Raw genomic sequence first — 23,801 nt, forward strand, 5'->3', positions numbered from 1 at the left:
AGTAAGCAACCGACTTGCTCAACCACAGGTATGTTCCTGGTGGTCTTCAGCTGCAGCGCACTGGTGACTCCTCTGCTGCTGCTGCTGCTAAGTCGCTTCAGTCGTGTCAGACTCTGTGCGACCCCATAGACGGCAGCCCACCAGGCTCCCCCATCCCTGGGATTCTCCAGGCAAGAACAATGGAGTGGGTTGCCATTTCCTTATTCAATGCATGAAAGTGAAAATTGAAAGTGAAGTCACTCAGTCGTGTCTGACTCCTAGTGACCCCATGGACTGCAGCCTATCAGGCCCCTCTGTCCATGGGATTTTCCAGGCAAGAGTACTGGAGTGGGTTGTCATTGCCTTCTCCGGGTGACTCCTCTAAGAACCTTGAAATTAGAAAACACATTTCTGGCAAGGCCATTTCTGATCTTCTGATCTCCAGCTTTCAGTAAGACTTTTACATGCAGTTTTGGAAGACAATTATATGAGTTCTTTGGATCTCTGAAAGCTATTAAAATGCTCCCATAGATACTACATATATTTATGTGTGTGTGTGTATGTGTATATGTATGTGTATATATACATATATATATATATGAGTAGGTTATCAGGGTTTCTTCATCATATTACCAAGTACAGAAAAGTCATCATGATACGTAGTAGCAATAACTCTCCTGTCTCCAACAGGTCACAGGATCTAAGGGCAACCTGGCTGCAGGCACATGGTTGTTTAGGCCTCTACTGTGGGAAAAGCAGTAAGTTATACACCTAGCAACTGGCTCATCAGTTGCAGATTCCAGATTCTAGAATATATTTGTGTCTCTTCCTGTTTTTTTTCTAATCTTATTTTTCAAAGAAACAACATGACATTAACTATGATAACTACCCATCTCCCCTCTCCTTTATAGTTCTCATTCATTTGATGTAAGAATTCTCATCCTCAGAAAAAACATTCCAAAGAAAACAATGACATCCATACCTTGTGGTTAAGTGCCAGATTGAAAACCTCACTCCACTTCAGGTTAGAGACACATACTGATTTAAAGTTAGGGACTTCCTGGCAGTCCAGTGGTTAAGAATCTGCCTTCCAATGCAGGGGACATGGGTTTTATCCTTGGTCGGGGAACTAAGATCCCACATGCCATAAGGCAACTAAGCCTGCCTGCTGCAACTAGAGAAGCCCACGTGTCACAACGAAGAACCAACGCAGCCAAAAATAAAAAATAAAGTTGTTTAGGGAATCAGCCGTAACAAGCAGGAAGTCTGGATTAGAAGAAATCTTGTCTGAATCTGAATTCAGCTGCTCTGACATACCTGGCCGCAAATTCCCTTTAGCATCCATCGGTCTGCTCTCAGGATCCATAAGCTACTGAGTGCTTGAGCAACAAAATTCAATCATTCCTACTTAGGAATCACTTAGGACACAGTGATGCATAGTTCAAACTAACACAGGTTTCTTTTATTTCTTTTTATCCCCTCACATTCCATTGAAAACTATACTGTCTATAAGACTAAGTGCAAATTAGGCAGAGATGAGGACTGGTGAGGAGGGGAGGAATCAGTGTACAACTCATCAACCGTATGTGAAATTTATTTGATATTCAAGAGTCATGTGTGTGATTACTGATAGGGTTCAGAACATGCTACCCCAAAATATGGTGCCATGGCATACTGAATATTTTAAAGCTGAAGGAGTTTGAGTAAATAGTAGAAACAAGGTCACTTGACCTCTTTGCCCCTCTTCTCTCCTGAAACAAGTCATAAAATCCTCATGTGAGAGGTTCCCTCCTTATATCCAGAGGAGAGGATAATTTTTCTCTCCAAATACAAAAGGATGCAGAGAAAATCCTAACAAACAGGACTTGCTAAGTCTCCCCCAGTTTACTATACTTCCCTTGTACTCCTTAATTTGTCTTATTTCCCCATGATTTCCCACTCTTTGTCAAACCTAGCATAAAATTTTGTTGTTTGTTTAGCCACTAAGTCATGCCACCTGGGAAGTCAGCATAAAATACTGAACTCAGTTTCTCTGGGTCTTTATTTGCCTGTGACAGCTCCAATGTCATGTAAAACTTACATTAAATACATTTGTATGCTTCTCTATTGTTAATCTGTCTTTGTCAGCTTAATTTTCAGACCCAGCCAGGGACCTTGAGACAGTAGAAGAAAACTTTTTCCTACCCTTACAGTGTCCTGCTGATTCCCTTGTAGTGGAAGACCTTCAGACTTCTGAAACATCCAGGTCACTCGTCATCCTAGCATCTTGCTGGTCACTGAAAAAGCTCACAGTAGACCTAAGCCAGTTTATTTGGACTTTTTTGTGTGCATTTTATATATGTCTTCATGATTGGTCTTGAGGTTTTGTTTTGCTTCATAACTGGCCTGGGGAGAGATTTGGGAGCCAACACTAACAGGTCTAGAATGAGTGACATTTCTGAAAAATGTGTCCTGATCTTTTTCAGGCCCATGGAAGAGTTTGGAGGGTAGGCAGAACTACGGACTGCCATTCCCTGGTGACACAGTAGTAAAGCATCTACCTGCCAATGCAGGAGACCTGCGTTCCATCCCTAATGAGGAAGATCCCCTGGAGAAGGAAATGGCAACCCACTCCAGTATTCTTGCCTGAGGAATCCCATGGACAGAGGAGCCTGGTGGGCTACAGCCCATGGGGTCACAAAAGAATTGGACATGACTTAGTGCCTAACAACAACAGCAACCCTCCAGTAGGCTGTTTAGGTCAATCTATAAAATAAGGTTTCATGTTAATCTCTGGCACAGTAAGGTTTCTGGTTCCCTTTGTGCTCTAGAGTGAATAAACTGATTATTTCTTCTGAAGAGGGAGGGATTTCATTGAGGGTGAAAAAATCAAAAATAAACTACTTATCACACTATCTCAGTTCTGGCTCCTTATACAACTATTTCTGTGTTGATTAGATTGTCCCAACTGTCCTTTCACTTTTTAACTTCAAACATAATTACCAGAAGTTAGAACACGTCATTTTTTTTTTTTTGGTGATGACACAAGTGTGAGTTCTATAAATAACTAGCTGTGTGTGTGCCCGTGTGCTAAGTAGCTTCAGTCAATGTCTGCCTCTTTGTGACTCCATGGACTGTAGCCCACCAGGCTCCTCTGTCCATGGGATTCTCCAGGCAAGAATACTGGAATGGATTGCCATGCCCTCATCCAGAGAATCTTCCCGACCCAGTGTTTGAACCCATATCTCTTATGTCTCCTGCATTGGCAGGCGAGTTCTTTATCACTAGAGCCATCTGAGGAGCACAAATAACTACCTATTTGAATATAACTCAGAAAGGGATCTGAAAAGAAAACAACTATTGTGTTTTTTAAATGATTTAAGAAACTCTGATCCCCATGAGTGAAAAAAAACTGATGCAAATTTTACTTTGTTTAGTTCAAGAAGATTCATCTTTGCTCATCCATTTAAAACATACAAATGAACAACCAAAACACATCTGTTTTATTTCATATCTAACATGGCTTAATTCAGACTTGTTTAACCTTTAGGAATATGCTTACTCTCCCCTAGAGATGTCCTTTCTGGTTACTAATCTCAGTTCTGTTTAGACTAGTACTTCTCTAAGTGTGTTCCGAGAACGCCCAGAATGAGCAGTATCAGCATCTCCTGGGAACTTGTACGAAACATAAATTTGGGGGCCAATGCCAGACCCACTGAATTAGCAACTCTTTGGTGGAATTCAGCAATCTGAGCTCTAGCAAGTCCTCCAGCTGATTGTGATGCACAGGAAAGTTTGAGAACCACTGACTTGGACTGCCTGATATACTGCTGTTTCTCTGGCAAACAAAGCAGCAGGTATGATGATTCAAAAGTTTTAAAAGAATTGCTTAGAATTTCAAGTAAATCCACAATTCCCAGCTGTGAACTGAGTTTTCTAGAAAACCAAACAGCTGGCACAGAAGCGTTTCAAATGATTAGACCAGACAGCCCTTGAGTTCTGCCACTTTAGTACTACCCAGAGCTCGGAGAAAGCAATGGCAACCCACTCCAGTACTCTTGCCTGGAAAATCCCATGGACGGAGGAGCCTGGTAGGATGCAGTCCATGGGGTCGCTAAGAGTTGGACACGACTGAGCGACTTCCCTTTCACTTTTCACTTTCATGCATTAGAGCAGGAAATGGAAACCCACTCCAGTGTTCTTGCCTGGAGAATCCCAGGGACAGGGGAACCTCGTTGGCTTCCCTCTATGGGATCGCACAGAATCAGACACGACTGAAGCGACTTGGCAGCAGCAGCAGCAGAGCTTGCAGACTATGCATGTAAAGGGAGGTCTTGCTCTCTGGTAAGACTGACTCTCCAGCAGGGGTCCTGGAAGTACCACTGTGATGGATAAATGCTCTCACCAGGTATAAACGAGTTTGGGCCTTAAGTGATACTCAGTCACACTCCAGATAGCTGAGCTAACCAGGAAGGGAATGTGCTTGGAGAAAACTGCACATAGTTCCCCCCTGTGTATTTTATCTTTAAAATATATGTCAAATCATCACATCAAAGACCATCCCAGATGGCACCCTCTGGAGCGTTTGTGGCCCCCGACAGGTTTTCAAAACACTTTATCTCCTTGTATTGTAACTGCCTGTCTCCAAATGCATACTGTAACTGACAGGCTGTAATGGTCGAGGAAAAAGGTTAATTCCTTTCCTCACACAGAGCTTCCAGTGCAGTACCCAAAACAGCGCAAGTGCTTGGTAATTTGTTAAAAGGGAGTCAACTCGTCCAAAGTAGAATCTGAAACCAGGGGCTCAATAAAATCACTCCAATAAAATCATCCCATATAGGTACAATTCGCATGTGCCGGTGCCCCGCCAACAAAATGTTTTTTCACTCTGCTGATTTTACCTTCCATTCATCTGTTCGCCACCTCCCCTATCCCCAAACACTACAAAGAAGATTCACACACTCATCACCTACACAATTACATACCCTCTTCCGACACCCTTGTCATCACTTCTCGCCGCCGGGTCCGTCAGGCTGTCAGTTCCCCCGACTCCTCACCCCCTTTCACTGCGGTTCCCCTGTTCCAGCGCGACTGGAGGCCAGGACGTGCCTACACCTTCAGCCCAAAACAAGTGTTACAAACTTCCGCCTCCTCTGCTCTCCTGGTGCCGGCTGACAGCCCCTGCTTTCCAGCCTCGGAGAGAAGCTGCGCCGGAGCGGCTAGACTCAGTTAGCCGGTGGCCCTTACTTAGGATCGGTCATAATAGAGAAGAGCACTGCATATTTCCCAGATGCCCTGGGGCGACGTACAAAGGAGCTCCCACAATCCTATTCGCTTCCGCTTGTTCCACCCCCCGAACCCCGGCATTAACCCCTTCACGTCCATGTTTGTTGGACAACCCCTGGCAGGCAGATTGCATCATGGGGAGATCCCCGACACTTACGTGGTAAAAGACGTGAAAGGTGGGACCTCTAGTTACAGGCTTCCCTGGTGGCACTAGTGGTAGAGAATCTGCCTGCTAATGCAGGAACATAAGAAACGCAGGTTCGATCCCTAGAAATGGCAACCCACTCCCATAATCTGGCGTGCTGTAATCTATAGGGTTGCACAGAGTCCGACCCGATTTAGCACGCAAGCAGGTCCCTCAGTTATAGTTATCTCGTTTTTGCAACTTGCTTGTAAATTGGCTTGTAAGCTTACCTACTCATTTATAAATAAGACCTTAATATACTTGTTAAGTTGACAACATGAACAGTTCACAATGATGCCTTTTAAGTTTCTGAACCAACTGACACTCTAAATTTGCTGTTTTTGACTGTTCACCTTGATCCTGTGCCTTTTCTACCCTCCATTTCCCATCTCCTTTTAGTTCTTGTCTGACTATTTAACCGCATGCCTCAATGGTTAAGGGTACCGATTTTGTAAACCAGGCTTTTTGGGTTTGAATCTCCACTCTACCATTTATCCAACCATGGAATCTTGGTTAAAGGATTTAAGCACGCTATTCCTTGACTTCCTCATCTGTAAAATGGGTATAATACTAAGATCTACCTCTAGAGTTGTAGTGAGAATTTTAAAAGTTATATGCAAGAAGCACCTAGAACATTGCCTAGCAAAGAGTTAAGTGGTATATTGGAATAGAACTTAGAATTATTGACGTTTGTGGATATGTTTTCTCAGTTAAGACCTTCTAGCTGATACATAGTAAATGATAATCATGGTTAACATTTGATTATCTGTGAACTAGGTACTATATTAAGTGCTTTACATCCATTTCTGTTGTTTAATCCTCATGATCATTGGTAGTAGTTGTATTATTCTTCTCTCCCCTCCTTTGTTTTTCTAAGCAACTAAGGAAATTCAGAACTGTGAGATTGCAGATAACTCAGAGCTACTAACAAATAGAGCCTAGACTTAAAACTCTGATTTGTCTTGTGTGCGTTAGTTGCTCAGTCGTGTCTGACTCTTTCTGATTCTGTGGACCATAGCCCACAAGGCTCCTCTGTCCATGGAATTCTCCAGGCAAGAATACTGGAGTGGGTTGCCATCCCCTACTCCAGGGGATCTTCCCTACCCAAGGATCAAACCCAGGTCTCTTGCGTTGCAGGCAGATTCTTTACCATCTGAGCTACCAGGGAAGGCACTTTAGATATGACTTGACCCTTCTCAAGTATCACTGAGAAAACTGCCATAAATTCTTTGTGAGTGCTCTTCTTTTCCATAAGAGTTCCCTCAATATCCGTGCAGGTCAGGAAGGCTAAGTTCTCTTCAGAGGCAGAAGGACAGCAGACAATAAAGCAAGGGTCTCTCCCCTGAAGGTTGGCTGCAAAGATGACTAAAATAGCAAGTCATAATGAACTCAATTATTGTACCCCACTGTGCCACACAGGCCCTATTACTGCCCATACTGCCTAAGACCACTGCAGATAAAAGGTCCAGGATCCCCACCTCACCTCATCATTCTCTAAAGCTTGGATATTATAAAAGATTTTGCTTGTTTTAGGATGGCACCAAGAGACTCTTTAATATACTATTCTGACTCCAGCCAAAGTGGTAGTAATTTCCACATTAGCAGCAGGTAGGATCAGGTATTTCTATCTCAGCCCAATAGCACAGGGAATTCTCCTCTTTCCTAGTTAAAAACAAAAAAGGAATCCCCTCTTTTCCCTCAGATCCAACAGTACCAGGGTTTTGTTATTCTCGCTCCACACGTACCTACTCCCACTTCCCAACTGATGCCCAGGCAGTTCACAGTGTTTTTTTTTTCCCAGGAGAAAAGCTGCTGATGGTAAAGAGACTGGTAAGGAAAAAGAATTAAGTCCCCAAGTACTGCTTTGTCCCTACCCCTGTACCCATTTTGTAGCTCCCTGACCTTCTTTACTCCCTTTTGGCACTTCAGAACTCATTACCCTGCACACCCAGGAAAGCCTTTGGGCTTGAATTGCCAAAGAATCAACTTGTCTTTTTTTTCTTCACAACCCCCAACAATAGCACGGATGGCTAGTCTTGTGTGTGTGTGTGTGTGTGTGTGTGTGTGTGTGTGTGTGTTTAATGTGGACCATTTTTAAGAAGTTTTTATTGACTCTGTTACAGCATTGCTTCAGGTTTCTTTGAAATATGTATTTATTTGGCTGTATTGAGTCTTAGTTTCGGCACATAGAATCTTTAATCTTGGGCATACAGGATTTTTTTAGCTATGGCATGTAGGATCTAGTTCCCTGACCAGGAATTGAACCCAGGCCCCCTGCATTGGGAGCCTGGAGCCTTAGCAATTGGACCACCAGGGAAGTCCCTGCTTCAGTTTTGTTTTTTTTTTTGGTCATGAGGCATGTGGGATCTCAGCTCCCCACTGGAAATCGAACTTGCACCCTCTGCATTGGAAGATAATGTCTTAACCACTGGACTGCCAGGTAAGTCCCTGGGCTTGGTCTTCTACTCAAAATGGCTAAGTTTAGATTCTTCTCCCATATAGGCCATCACGCTGACAAAACATTGTGGGTCAACTATGCCAGTATTCTTGCCTGGGAAATCCCATGGACAGAGGAGCCTGGTGGGCTAGAGTCCTTGTGGTTGAAAAGAGTTGGACACAACTAAGCAACTGAGCACACCGCATATGCTCCTATAATTTTTTTTTTCAAAGTTTGTGTGTGTGTGTGTGTGTGTGTTAGTCAGTCATGTGACCCCATGGACTGTAGCCCTTCAGGTTCCTCTGTCCATGGAATTTTTCCAGTGGCTAAGTTTAAAAAGATAAAGAAGAGAAAGAGAGGATGAGAAAGCTTTTATCTTAATTTCCCCCATTATTTCTAGTGTCAGACTATTAGAAAGTGTCAGCATAGGGGTAAAGCTGAGAGAAGTCCAGTTCCAGAAGTCAGGAAATCTTCCCTGGCGCAAAGCATAAGTGTCAACAGAGGAAAACAAGCAGACAGAGGTGTCTCTAGGGCCAGTAGAAATAAAGCAGAGAGGTTGGGTGCAGATCTCAGACATAAACAAGAGACCCTACACTTATAGCTCCTTTCATCCTAAACCCCATATTCCCATTCCAGAGATTTCATCTGCCTCAAATTCTTACCAATTTGGTTCTTTTGACTTCTGGGCAACTTGCCCTGATCACAGAAGCCACCACCAGCTGCTATTGCTTTGCAAAAATAGTAGGTATGGGGAGAGGATATTCCTTATTCCTAACCCCAATTTTAGAAAGGGAGATGTGTTCCCAGTATCTCATCCCAGATGTTCTCATAACGTAATTTTCGAAACTGTCATATGTAGTTTGTGTTCAAGTTCTGCTGTGCTTTCTGTGGTATTTTTCAGTTATGTGTTTTTAAGGGCTCATCTGGGGTCCTAATACACATATGACAGTATTCCTATACTGTAGGGTACACACACTGCTGGTGACCAGTTCAGGCTCCCTTTACAAGACAGATGGACCAATTCCCCCAGCAGCTGTGGGTGTTAGCAGCTAACTACAGCTGCTTCCTTTTCTGGATAATTGCACTCTGTAGAATAAAAGCTTCAGTACTGGTATAAGATTCATGCTCCCCACACACCCCTGCAACCTAACAAATGAAAATGAGGCCTAGCCTATTCCTAACTTCTCTTGTCTTGCTGATATCAACAGACCACATTCTCTCAAATTAAAAAGTAAATTCATTCATGCTTCATTGTAGTTCTTTTTCACTACAGATTATGGGGGAAAAACTTATAATTTTTAGAAAAAGCTATTTGAGACTTGTTATAATTTTGGTTAGATTATAATTATTTTGTGATAGATATTCCTGCTGTAATAGCATGAATCTTAAATTGATCAGTTGTTGGCTATTTCATTTCTGTTGACTGTAAGCTGTTACTGAAGATGGCCAAGAACAAGCCCAAGGTTATGTATCTGATAAGGATACTCTGATTAATCTAGAAATGTTAAAAAAAAACAGACAAGACTACCAATTTGCAAATAATAAAAATATATCCTAAAATAATTCTGGTATAATTCAGAAGACATATTGGGATCATTATTATAAACCTTGATCATAATATTGTAGAAGCGTGTAGGTATTGGTTGAATAAGGTTCAGGTTGAAAAATTGTTCAGATTAAAAATGATCAGATTTTTTAATTTACATTTGCAGACATACAAAATCCTTAACTTCTGGCATCACATTCAGTTTCTTCCTCCAACACATAAATCCTATTATAGAGCCTTTGTAAAACCACCATACCAAAAGGCTGGCTAAATCCACTCTTCTGGCTTAAAAGAGCCAAGGTGATTTTTTCCACTGGGATTATCCCCTCAATTAACTTCCATCTAAATTAAGACCCAAACATATCTGAAAACTTATTTCTCTGTGTATTTTAATATATTGCTTTTAGTGTGACCTCTGATCATTAATTCCCTTTCATTTATTATTTACATGTATTTATTTGTATATTTTATGTTATTATTTATTATTTAGGGTTTCCCTGTGGCTCAGCTGGTAAAGAATCCACCTGCAATGCAGGAGACCTGGGTTCGATCCCTTTCAATTCCTTTGTACTTGTTATTTTGCTAAATATATTGATTTTATCCTCCCTTGAAAAAAATCAGATTATGGAAAGTCTTTTAAGTGGTGGTTTTTGATTTTGTAACTGAAATAAACATTTCCTATTTCATAAGAGGAAAATATCATTATTTTAAAATTTATACTGATCTGAAAACTATTGGTTGTTTCTGAAAAGTCCTTTCTACATTACTCAAATAAATCTCAGTATTTATAGAGCTTATTCAGTATTTATAGAGCTTATTCAATATTTTAGTTCTGTACAAGATTTTCAGTATAGCATAGGAAAGAATACTCTGTTAACTTGCTTAACACAGGTATACTGAAGAGAAGAAATGACTTTCCTAACTTATCTGTAATCATTGTTAAGTGAAGTCTTGGTAAGAGCAATTAAAGAATGGTGAATTACTCATTAAAATTTTTGAAGTACTAAAGCACTGGAATGGATAGAATTATACAGGAGAATTATATAACTTATTTTCAGAAATAATAAGAAAATTGTATGAGGGTAGATATGTAAAGTTTATTATAACAGTACCCTCTGTTGGTATTTCTCAAAAATTTTCTGCCTATCAACCCTTAAAGGTTTCTAAGATTGTAAATGATTAATTATCACATTATCCATTTCTAATAAAAACATTTTCTAAGTCCTTCATCTATCTTTCATCATTTACCAGTTTCACCATAGAAATGATATGGAATTTCAGTGTCACTGTTGATACACAATGCCCATCTTTTCTGGCCTAGTTGACAGATATGCATATTCTAAAATCCCAAGCCAAATGTCATTCCCTCTGTGAAGACCTTCCCAGTCTCCTTTTTCCTAGGCAGAATTCATCCTTTTCTTAAATGTGCACTCATAGGTCTTTATACATACCTCTTTTAGACCTTGCATCTCATGGTATTATAATTATATGTTGCATAAGTTAACAATTGTTTTTGCATGTCATTAAGAAACCCATTATTTTTCTATTATATAAAAATCCAAAAGTAGGCAGTTCAATATTGTTACAGCTTCTCCTTTCATCTTTATGCTTTATTTTTCAAGCTCAAGCTCTGCCTTCCTAGCTCAGTTTCCTCGGTGTAACAATATAGTTGCTGTAGCTCCAGCCATCACACCCATGTCCTAGGCAAGAATGAGTAAAAAGGTAATGCAAAATGGCCTCCCAGCTTAACAACTTCATAAGCACCCTCACCCCTCCTCCCCCACCCAAGTGCATGTATGTGCACATACACATACACACAGACAAAATTTTGAAACTTTCTAGGAGGCCCCACCCAACAACTTCCACCTACATACCATTGACCTATGTTTAGTCACATGAGCACCCCTATTTGAAAGAAAGGGTGAGAAATTACATTTTTTCCTACATAGCCACATTTTGGGTACATAGCCACACCCCCCACCCAAGAAAATCAGGTGTTATCACTTAGAAATAATGGGGAGAAAGGGATAAACAACTAGCAATCTCTGTCACATTCTTTCACTTAAAAAAAAATCATAACCTGTTTCCTTACCTAGGCTGTAAAATCTTGGATGATTTAGAGTATGTCACATTTATTTTGTATTTCAAGGGCCTAGCATAGTACATTCGGAGAAAGCAATGGCACCCCACTCCAGTACTTTTGCCTAGAAAATCCCATGGACAAAAAAAAAGAAAAAAGAAAATCCCATGGACAGAGGAGCCTGGTAGGCTGCAGTCCATGGGGTCGCTAGACTCGGACACGACTGAGCGACTTCACTTTCACTTTTCACTTTTATGCATTGGAGAAGGAAATGGCAACCCACTCCAGTGTTCTTGCCTGGAGAATCCCAGGGACGGAGGAGCCTGGTGGGCTGCCGTCTATGGGGTTGCACAGAGTCGGACACGACTGAAGCGACTTAGCAGCAGCAGTAGCAGCATAGTACATGACACTATTTATTGTTTATTTTCTTCACCTACAATGTGAAGGGTTATTTTATGTAATCTTCCAAATAAAAAAGATTTTATGTTTTACCAGAATAATTTCTGTGCTTTGTGTTGACTTTAATCATGTCCTTGATTATTTAAGAAAACAAAGCTTCCTCACTTATGAAGGAGCTGAGGTTCTTGAGAGTCATGTTACCTTCTGTGTTTATTTTTAAATGCTTTATTGTTCCCTTCATATGAATAGCCAAATACTGTTTCTTTTCACCAACTATCCTATTTTAAGTATTCAAATTTCTTGACTTTTGATTTTGTTTTCTTCCTAAGGTTGAATCCTAAATGTAAAATGAAATAAAATAACTTTCAGGATATATTTTGCACCTAAAGGTATATTTGATATTTTCCAAAAGGCCCTCAATCAGTCAAAGATTTGTTTTTTCTTTTACCTTAGAAAAAAGGTGCTAGAAACTATTATGTTTATTTAGTGTTACTATTTGGAGAAGGCAATGGCACCCCACTCCAGTACTCTTGCCTGGAAGATCCCATGGAGGGAAGAGCCTGGTGGGCTGCAGTCCATGGGGTCACTAAAAGTTGGACACCACTGAGCAACTTCACTTTCACTTTTCACTTTCATGCATTGGAGAAGGAAATGGCAACCCACTCCAGTGTTCTTGCCTGGAGAATCCCAGGGATGGAGGAGCCTGGTGGGCTGCCGTCTGTGGGGTCGCACAGAATCGGACACAACTGAAGCAACTTAGCAGCAGCAGCAGCAGCAGCAGCAGCAGTAGTATTACTATTGATGAGATGCATAGGAAGAGTTGTCTAATTAGAAGAGATGCTCAGTTTCCCCTAAGTCACATTTGTATGGGCGAAATATTTCTAACATAAAAATGTCAGAAATTGTATCCTAAATGGAAAGTATCTAGAGATAGCTCAAGGCTTTTGGTCTCCATGATATTTCTATTTATCAGAGTTCTGGTGGTACTTTGCCTGAGAATATTAGGCAAAAGCAGTTTAGCATTATTGGTTATAATTTTAGTTATTATTGTAAACCTTTTCTTGGCCACAGCCTTACTTCTTATTAATTTGAATCTAGCATCTTCAAAGCCTGTGGCTTTTAAGTGAGGATGTGTATCAGACTTAACCTATGGAGTTCCATTAAAATATAGGTTTTGTTGTACCTGCTCCAGACTTACTGAATTTCTTTAGTTGGTATTCATTTTTTTATTGGAGGATAATTTCTGTACAATGTTGTGTTGGTCTCTGCCATACAACAATGTGAATCAGTCATATATATATATATATATATATATAGGATATATATCCCTTCCCACTTGAGCGCCACCCCGCCCCCCCAATTCTACTCTTCTAGGTTGTCACAGAGCACCAGGCTTGGCTCCTTGTGTTATGCAGCAGCTTCCCACTACTTATGTATTTTACACATGGTAGTGTATATATGTCAGTGCTACTTTCTCAATTTGTCCTAACCTCCCTTTCCCCCGCTGTGCCCACAAGTATGTTATCTACGTCTGTGTCTCCATTTCTTCTCTGTAAATAGTTTCAACAGTACTATTTTTCTGGATTACATATGCATGCATTAATATATGGTATTTGTTTTTCTCTTTCTGACTTCTTCACTTTGTATAACAGAATCTAGGTTCATCAACCTTACTCCAACTGACTCAAGTAATATCATTCTCAACAGTGAAAACCTAAAAGCATTTCCTCTAAGATCAGGAACTAGTTGGTATTCTTGATATTCTGTAAATATATGTTCTTCCTGTATGTTTAGTATATTCATGGTATAGAATGTATGTCATATCTCTATTATTATTTATCTTTCAGTTTTTTCCTCTATAAAAATTGTCTCTATTTTTTTGTAAATCAGATGTAACATTTACTGTTTTTGATGAAAGTAGACTCAGTTGTTATAGATATTTTGTCTAAAACTTTGGTAATTGGCATTATCAGAATTGGCTCTGATATACATTCTGCCCCATTAGTTTGTCTTCTAGGAAAAAGGGTAAACAGATAATTCAAAAAAGAAAAAAGAGGTGTCTCCAATTAGAGGACTGAAACCCTAACTGCTTTTTGGGAATTCTGGATTTCTTTTTCCTTTTCTCAGGCCTCTTCATTTCATGCTTTATTAAAGGCACAGAAAGTAGAGCAAACTGTACATGCTGTGGTTCAGAGAATATCAAGCGATTTAGACAATGCCACTGCAGTGGGCTGAATGGTAGACCCTGAAAGATATTTCCACCTTCTAATCTCGGAAATCTGTGAATATTGCAGTATATATTAAGCCCAAAACATTCATAAAGATTTTGAGAGGAGAACTTATCCTGGATTATCTGGGTAGGCCCTAAGTCCGAAGAAAAGTGTTCTTAAAAAAGTGAGACAGGGACTTCCCTGGTCATCCAGCAGCTAAGATTCCGAGCTCCCAATGCAGGGAGCCTGGGTTAGATCTCTAGTCAGGGAATTAGATCCCACATGTCACGACTAAATATCCTGCATACTGAAACTAAGACCCAGCACAGCCAAATAAATAAATAAATATTTTTTAAAAAGTGATGCAGAGGAAGATTTGAGAGACACCCAAAGGAGGCAGTGTGATGAAGGCAGATGTTGAAGAAATGAGTCTACAAGTCCATGAATGCAAGGACAGCTACAAGAAGCTGAAAAAAACAAGGGACCACTTCTCCTCTAGGGCCTCTGGAGTGAGTGTGGTCCTGCTACATTTCAGATTTCTAGGCTTCAGAACTGTGCAAGAATAAAGCCACCAAGTTTGTGGCAATTTGTCATAGCAGCCTTATGAAACTAATACAATCACTTAAAACTTATTGCCCCAGAAGTTCATGCAATTGAATGGGCCATGGTTCAGAATTGAACTGCCTTAAATATAGGACTGGCTTCTTGAGGGAGAACATGAGCTAATTTAACAGCAGGATATTGTGCCTACATCCCTACAGTCCTCTCCAAGATTTATTTATTTATTTTTGGCTGCATTGGGTCTTGATTGTCACATGTAGGCTTTCTCTAGTTGTGGCTTGCAGGCTCTAGAGTTCAGGGCACATGGGCTTAGTTGCACTGTGGCATGAGGAATCTTCCTGGACCAGGGATTGAACCCCTGTCCCCTGCATTGGCAGGTGGATTCTTAACCAACGGACTATGAGGGAAGTCCTCTGAGATCTTTGATACTACTAAAACTCCAGGAAGTAAACCAAGAAATCTGAATTTGGGCAATTTGGAGAACAACCCCATAGCTGGTTTGGCAGGCTCTTCAGATTAGGGATGGGATATATTCCCTTGGTTTAATGTAGGCACTCATGGCTCCTAGCTGAGAAGTGGACCACGAATTCTGATCATAATCAAACATATAAACTCTGATCATAATACTTCTTTTAGTATTATTTTTCAGTTTCAGATCTATGATCTCTATCACAGCTGTTATTATGACAATCTAGCAAATGGCTATATAGCAGGAAGAGCAGAAAAGCCTGATACAGAGATATAAACAACCACTGTGGGAAACTTGGGGACCAGAACAACTATAGACAGAAACTTGACATGTGATTGTGATACCCCAAACAACAGTGAAAATCCAGAATGGTCACATCTTAGATATTAATAGTGTATTTAAGGAAAAGCTGAAAGCCCAAGCTGCCTATCCCCACACTCAGCCTGGACTCTGAGAAACAAAACTATGTTTACTGTCTATATTAGTATAACTTTGCTGTTGCTCTGTCTTCATGAGCATCTCTTTATTTTCAGGACTATCCTGCCCAGGCAAACAGGTTGATTGCTCATCCCAAGAACTTACCCAGGAAACAAGGTTAATATTCAAAAGTGTCACTTTCCTATATACCTGCAACGATCAAGTGGTGTTTGAAATGAAAAACACAGTACTATTTACATTAGCACTCCCAATGTTCTATAGATTCAGTGCAATCCCAATCATAATCCCAACACATTATTTTGTGGATATCGATGGACTTATGCTAAGTTTATATGGAAAGTCAAAAGACCCAGAATAGCCAACACATCTTGAAGAACAAAGTCAGAAGACTGACACTACCCAACTTGAAAACCTACTATAAAAGCTACAGTAGTCAAAACAGTGTGGTATTGGCACAAGAAGAGACAAATAGATCAGTGGAATAACACAGAGTCCTAGTACAGACCAACAAAAAATAATCTTTGACAAAGGAGAAAAGATATCTTTTCAAAAAAAAAAAGAGATATCTTTTCAACAAATGGTGCTGGAACAACTGGTCATCCACATGCAAAAAAATTAATGTAGACACAGACCCAATAGGGCTTCTCTGATGGCTCAGTGGTAAAGAATCAATCTGCAATGCAGGAGACATGGGTTCAATCCCTGAGTTGGGAAGATCCCCTCAAGGAGGAAATGGCAACCCACTCCAGTATTCTTGCCTGAAAAATTGCAGTGGAGCAAAAAATTGTGGGCAGTGGAGCCTGGTGGGCTACAGTCCAAAGCATTGCAAAAGTTGGACACAACTGAGTGACTGAGCACATACTGAATACCCTTCATAAGAATTTCTCAAAAGACCCACGAACTCTTCAATGGAAAGCATGGACAATGTTTGCACCCTAAGATTCTCTAAATTTCTTACCTCAATTCTTGCCTTGCTGCTTCCACCACTCTTGGACTGTTGTATCATGAGTACATGTATCATGTACTCAATCCTAGTCAAGTCTCCACACTGAAATCTCTACTTTTAAAACAAACACCCTATTTTAATCAATTCTATCCTTACCTTTTTCCCTCTGAGACACTGCCAAATCTTTATGGAATAGATGTTCTCCCTTGCTGTGATAAGTAATATACTCAAGCTTTGTTTTTCAAGTTGTGTTGGTGATACTTGGGGAGCTGATTTTATATATATATATATATATATATATATATATATATATATATATATATATATCTCCTTCTCCAATATATATAAAATCTAATATATCTGGGGCTTCCCTGGTAGCTCAGCTGATAAAGAATCTGCCTGCAATGCAGGAGACCCTGGTTGGATTCCTGGGTCGGGAAGATACCTTGGAGAAGAGATAGGCTACCCACTTCAGTATTTTTGGGCTTCCCTGGTAGCTCAGATGGTAAAGAATCCACCTGCAATGTGGGAGACCTGAGTTCAGTCCTTGGGTTGGGAAGATCCCCTGGTGGAGGGCATGGCGACCCACTCTGATATTCTTGCTTGGAGAGTTCCCATGGACAGAGGAGCCTGGCAGGTTACAATCACGAAGAATTGGACATGACTGAGCAGCTAAGCATAGCACAGCACATCTCATATATCTAGGTATAGACATAAATATATACACACTTATAATTTGCATCCATCAGTCACATGAAAAAATTATAAAAATTAGATCACAGATCACTGTGTCAAACTCATATATTTCTATCCAATAGTAACCAAAATGATAAAGATTGTTTGGCAATTCTCAGTCCTGTTCAGTCTCTTCATAACCCTCTTGCAGTCCATCATCTCTCTGGGTACTAAGTTATGCACCTGAGGAAGGTAGAGCATTCCAGGGTTGCCTTCCAGTCCCAGACCCTCAAAGAATGTAGGGAACTAATATATACATATCAGAATTATTCTATTTCATTATAATGGTAGGGAAAGATGAATTGGGTAAATGCATTCAGACTAGGTACCCCCAAGGAACTAACCAAGAAAATTGAAGTGAAGCAAGAAGGAAGGATGCACAACAGTCATCAACTCCTAGATCATATATTTAAGTAAACATTATACACATAGTGCACATACTCTATGTGCTGCTGTCATTATTTCTATCACTGTTTCTCAACTGAAAAATATATTTAAGGGAACTCAAAAACTTTCTCAGACCCAATCATTTATATTAATTTTATACTACTATTTCCTAAATATAAACAAAACTAAATATGAACTCTGCTGTTCATAAAGCTCTTATACAAATTCAATTTACCAATTATGCACACATTTTAAAAATGTTCATTTAATCTGTTACATGATGTTTGCTAAGACAAAACTGCCCTTAGAAACCTGAGCATACTACCAGCTGGCCTGTGTGCACTCTTGATTTTCAGCATACTTGTATGTGTGTCTTGTGAGGACTCTCCTTTCCCATCACTTTCCACTTTCAAATGACAAAAATTTTCAGTTGTACAGTAAGCCTTGAAGGAGGAGGGTCACTTCATTTCTTTTCTCACTAGCTCATGACAAAGTAGTATTACTTTGTGCCAACTTGGTTTTAAAAACAGACTCAAATACACGTCCTAATTATGTGGCAGCTGTTACCATTCAGTCATCCAGATACTCCAGAATATGCCTAAAACTGAATGTAAAACAGACTTGTAGAAAAACTCAGACTCTGTCATTGGATTCCAGTTTGAAAAACACTGCCCTATTATAGTATGTGTAAATAAATATATGTTTAAATGAGACTATTTTGTTAGCTTCTTACTAAGACGTTCTGGTGCTATTACCTGAGTACCTGCATTATAATGCAGCACTTGACTCCTGCTTCAATTGGACAATCAAGTCTCTTGTTTGTGAGGACTAAGGTATGGGCCATTCTGTCTCACTAGTCCAGGCCCCTGAAAATGGGTGCACTGGAGACCATAGGTCTCCATCGTAGATCATCACTGTTCTTTGATCTCTAAATTGAGTGAAAGAAGATATACTCAACAGTAGGGTAGCCAAATAACTGAAGCAAGACATTAAATTTTAAGGAGCGGTTGAGGAGTTGGTAGGACAAGACACTGTTTGGGGCTCATGTGACAACTCCCCACTTCTCCCAACGCCCTTTCTCCTTCCCGTCCTGCATTCTTTTACTGTTCCTCTCCTTTCCATCTACTTCTACACTTCCCTCAAGGATCATTGCAATGTTTTTCCATAAAGCTAAATATAGTTAATGTTTTTTTTAATTGAGAGATTATGGCCTTATCATTTTATATTAAAATGTACTTCCTTTTGTAAAATAGTAGTAGGTACTTTTAAAAATTGTCTTTGGCAAAATAAGTAATCGGTAACCTTGTGTTTTCTTCCGACTATTTAAAAAAATTTTACACTCCCAAGATCTGGAACTACTGTCTAGAAATGAGAGACGCGAGAAAGAGGCAGGAAGAAAGAAAAGCATGTGACATCTAATAAGCTGATTTATCAAGTTCAAGACGTTTAGCGCCATAATGTATTATATCTTCTACAGGAGTAGGAATGCCTAAGTCTCATTTGGGAGTCAAGGAAGGCTTCACAGAGGAGGTAACATTTGAGCTGGGGCTTTAAGGATTACCAGTGGAGAAAGGGCAGGGCTTTCCAAGCAGAATGCATAATGCGAGCGAGAACACAGAGCACAAAAGAGCATTATGTGCCCGGCAACTCTAAGAAGCCCGCCGGCTGTTGCGAAGAGTTCTCGGGGTTAGGCGATCAAGAGAGAAGCAGGGACTATTTTTTTCCTACTTGGCCCTCTTCCCCTGAAGCCCATTGCACAGTGCTGGGCACACACACTGCAGGAGTTCAATAAATACTTGTTGAATTGGGACAGGGTGATCGACTGTGCTGGGAACCAAAGCCTCTGGATTCTTTCTCACGCACCCGTAGTGTGACCTTGGCTAAGTCCCTTTTCTTGGGACTGCAGCTTGCTGCTTAGTAATCCGCCAAGGGTGAGAAAGTGGAGGAGGAGGTTGGCCTGAAGCGTCGGGCTCTTACAGCTCCTGGAATCCCTGATTCGACGCGCGAAGGGCGGGGCGGGGCGGGGCGGAGCCGGCGGCGCGGGCTGCGGCAGGCGGAGATTCAGTTCCTCCTCCGCGCCAGCAGGGGGCACAGGGAGCGGCTTCCCGCCGCCCTTCCCCTCCCTGCGGGCGCCTGGCAGACTGCTGCAGTCGCGAGTGGCGAGCGCGGTGGGCGGGCCGGGTGGCGGCGGCGGCAGCGCTACGCTGGGCTAGGTCGGGCAGCCGCGACGACAGCTGAGGTGGCTGCAGAAGCCACTGAGGCGCTGATTGGGTGGCCTGGAGCAGCCCCTGCGAGCCGCCAGGCGCTCCCCGGGCAGCAGTGGGCCGCGGACAGGTTAGAGTGGGGGCAGGGGCAGGCGCGGGAGCAGCCCCGGGCCGGAGTGGGGAGTCCGAGCCAGGCCATCTCCAGCCATGTCCGACGAGGCGTCAGCCACCACTTCATACGAGAAGTTTCTAACTCCCGAGGAGCCCTTCCCGCTTCTGGGACCCCCTCGTGGGGTGGGCACCTGCCCGAGCGAGGAGCCGGGCTGCCTGGACATCAGCGATTTCGGCTGCCAGCTTTCGTCTTGCCATCGCACGGACCCGCTCCACCGCTTCCACACCAACAGGTACAATCCTCTGCTGAGGGCAGGAGCAAATTTACCGCACCCCTGCCTCCAGTCGGACAACGCCGGCTCCCCCCGATCCTGGCCCTCAGCCTAGGGGCTGTGCGTTCAGTTGCCCCCTCCCCCACCTTTCTCCACCCAGCTCTCATTCCCGGGCTCCTTCCCTCTCCCCCTCCCTATTTCACCCCTTCCCTCCGATTTTCCTTTTAGCCGGCATTTTACTCTCTCCCCCCACCCCATTCATCTTCTGACCCAGCTACTCTTCCCTTCCCCCTCCTGCCCCATCTGTACCCTGCGAATCCCAGACCCCCACCCTTGATTTTTAGATGCTTCCCTGTTTCCATCCACCCGCAAAAGTTTAACCCCTTCCAATTCCGGTATGCTACAGAGAGGATTTCGGATGGCTCAAAATCAAAATCAGTCGACGTTTTGAAAGGTGGCACTTTGAAAGCTAGAATCTTCCTTTCTCTATTTTTTAAACGTCTTATAGCGCTGTTTCCAACCTCCAACCCGCCTCCCATTTTTTAGTGAAGCTCTAGAAAACCAGATGATTCTCTTTTTTTCCTTTCTCTATGAACCCTTTGCCCTAGCGCTTTAGGCCCTGCCAAAATGTATAAGCTTAAATCTGGAAGATTCTTTCCTGAAGCACATCCTTTGGTTTGCTCCGCCAGTGGAGGGATGGAGTGAAGCATAGGATGAGCTTGCTTATACAAATTTCTTCAGAGGGTGCATCCTCTAACTAGTTTTATTAGAAGGTAGAGTGTTCTGGAGAATTCTATCATGCAGACATTTGTGTTATATCAAATGTGGGGAATTTGAAGATGTTTTACACACAGCCCCAACCTATAACATAGGTGCATATTATATGTATTCGTGTATGTGCAGGCTCAATCGCTCATGTCACTCTTCGCTACTGCATGGACCATAGCCCACCAGGCTCCTCTATCCATGGGATTCTCCAGGCAAGAATACTGGAGTGGGTCGCCATGCCCTCCTCCAGGGAATCTTTCTGACCCAGGGATCGAACCTGAGTCTCTTTAAGTCTCTGCATTGGCAGGCATGTTCTTTACTGCTGAGCCACCAGGGAAGCCTGCTATTATAGGGGCGCACAAACAGGCTGGGGAAGGTGTGTGGAGAAAAAGGGAGGAGGAGGAGAGGCAAGGGAGGAGGGAAAGAGAGAGGGATTCAGCTATGGAAAATACTGGAGCTGAATTAAGGCAAAGGCATCTAGTTCTGATTTCTGGTCCATTTTACAATATGAGCACAAACAAATCCTTCCACATTCTAATACCTTTTGCATGCTTCCCCCACCAATCCCTTAAATCAATCTACAGAGTTGCTGAGCTTCTACAGAGTACCAGGAATGTATAAAATACGTTTGTTACCTAAAAGAAAGTTATAGTCTGAAAACAAGGTGTTACAGTTAAATAATGATGAAGCTCATCACTGTAATACATTTGAAAAGAAAGTCATGGTAAGTTTGTTTTAACTGTTCCAAATCCTGGTTATAAAAAATGAAGAAACTGGGGCCTAGAGAGAAAAGACTGAGTTCAAGGTCATAAAACCGAGTTTGGCAAAGCCAGGATTACTCCTTTGGAGCCAGTGATGAAACTTGGAACAGAGCTAATGGCTGCAGTGTTATAAATGGTTGTTAGTTTCTTAGACTAACTCACAGAAGCCCAGGATGTGACTAAATGTTACTATGAATGTAACATTTATGAAATCAAGTGTGCTTAGAATTGTTTGCATTGGAAAATAAAAATACTTGTGCACATATTTGATATTTAAGTTTTGCCGCATTGGAGTAAATCATATACACAGGAAAGTTAAATGATCTCAGGATTAGCCTGCTCTAATGATGAGGGCAGGGGAGTGGGGATAGGGGTTAAGTGCTCCCAAAATGTGTGGAGGTGTTGGGGAGTGAAGAACAGTGAATAATACATTTCTTACAGATTGTTCTGTTCTGTTCCTTCTCCTCCTCCCCATTTTCTCCTTGTTTTTCTCCCCCTTGTCTATCAGACCTTGGTAAGGTCAAGGTTGTTTTCCAGAATGAGGTGATGAAGATAGAGGGGGAGGTTCTTGTTCAACTCCATTTTTTCCAAGTTAGCGTTATTTTTTTCTAGTTACTGCCTGTTTTTCAAGACCCCTTCTCCTACCCTGGGCTTCCCTGGTGGCTCAGCAGTAAAGAACCCACCTGCCAATGCCAGGAGACACGGGTTCAATCTCTGGGTCGGGAAGATCCCCTGGAGAAGGAAGTGGCAACCAGCTCCAGTATTCCTGCCTGGGAACTCCAATGGACAGAGGAGTCTGGCAGGCTACAGTCCAGGGGGTCATGAAGAGTCTGACAGGACTTAGCAACTAAACAACAACAACTCCTTTTCACAGGGCTTGGAATGGTAGCAGCAGGTCTAAAGTATCTTGCTCTGCACTCTTCTCAGCTGAGTTTAGGGAAAGTAGAATTAGCAATTCTTAGAGCAGGTGATGTTTCTGCCCCAGGCTACCTTGCTTTTTAAATCTTTTTCCTTCTGGAATGTTCTGCCTTCTTATCCCCTCCTCAGGGTGGCATTTGAGAGGACCATAAGCTTCCAGTCATTTCTTTTCAGAGAGAAGCAAACAGCTAAATCATATATGTGGGAAAAGTTTAGTTTAAGGAGTTCTTTTATTTCAGAATCATATGGGTCACTTTTTTTCTTCACAGCACGTTATTCATCAATTCAAGGAACAATCCAACAATCAGATCTGAATAGTTGAGTACTGATATTGTGTCTTGGGTTTGCTGTGTGCTTAGTTGCTCAGTCATGTCCAACTGTCTGAGACTCCATGGACCATAACCTGCCAGGCTCCTCTGTCCATGGGCATTCTCCAGCCAGGAATACCGAGTGAGTTGCCATGCCCTCCTCCAGGGGATCTTCCCAACCCAGGGATAGAACCCAGGTCTCCCATATTGCAGGTGGAGTCTTTACTGTTTGAGCCACCAGGGAAGCCGTGTCTTGGGTTTAATCATTGTGAAATAAGTCCCATTAAAAATAGAAAGCTTGTCAGTGGGTAGATAATTGATTTACCTTTATCTTGCATCTTCATTGTTACCTGATAACAAAACTGTGGAGATTGTTTAGATGATGCTATTGATAAGGGCCTTGTGATGATGACAGTTTTGTGCCCACTCATTTACTGGACTCTGGGATATCTATGCAGTCTTCATTAACCAAGAGGGTCAAGGCACTATTACTTACGATCCCTAAGTTTGAATGTTTGCTGTGTTTAGAGTCACCTGTCACTTATATTGGTGTGTCACTGGTCTAGGTTCACTGGAAAATAAATTACATGAACATGGCCAACTTCCTGAGAATTCACTTTCCTAGGAGTATCTTTTAGGATTTTATGACCAAGTTGAATTTGTCTGGAATTTGGGGAGAATAAAATAAATTTCAGTAAGCCAAAAAACATTTTTTAATTGAAATGTCAATATGAAATATATATGTATATAGTTTTTAAGGCTTTTTTTTTTTGGTTTGGAGGATAGAATTTTTCTGATGTAACTGTGGATTTTCTTTCAGCCT

The 23,801-nt window shown here is 41.7% G+C and overlaps 2 protein-coding genes across 3 annotated transcripts in view; one reads left to right on the forward strand and one right to left on the reverse strand.

The window, feature by feature from the left end:
• The window catches only part of SLC25A53 (solute carrier family 25 member 53), a 59,325-nt gene extending 53,963 nt beyond the window's left edge, over positions 1-5,362 (reverse strand). Inside the window, exon 1 of one of the 2 annotated variants that reach the window (XR_009734930.1) lies at positions 4,944-5,291. The gene's annotated coding sequence lies outside the window, so the exon portion shown is untranslated. Of the gene's footprint in view, positions 1-4,943 lie in introns of both variants that reach the window. The other variant, XM_061409295.1, reaches the window with a different exon arrangement.
• A 14,416-nt stretch (positions 5,363-19,778) lies between these two features.
• Positions 19,779-23,801, forward strand: part of FAM199X (family with sequence similarity 199, X-linked) — a 30,895-nt gene continuing 26,872 nt past the window's right edge. The window contains exon 1 of the mRNA XM_061409296.1: positions 19,779-20,244. Coding sequence (XP_061265280.1) covers positions 20,048-20,244 — 197 coding nt within the window. The 5' untranslated portion in view covers positions 19,779-20,047. The remainder of the gene's footprint in view (positions 20,245-23,801) is intronic.

The sequence above is a fragment of the Bos javanicus genome, chromosome X, assembly GCF_032452875.1.
Source record: "Bos javanicus breed banteng chromosome X, ARS-OSU_banteng_1.0, whole genome shotgun sequence".
Taxonomy (NCBI): Eukaryota; Metazoa; Chordata; class Mammalia; order Artiodactyla; family Bovidae; genus Bos; species Bos javanicus.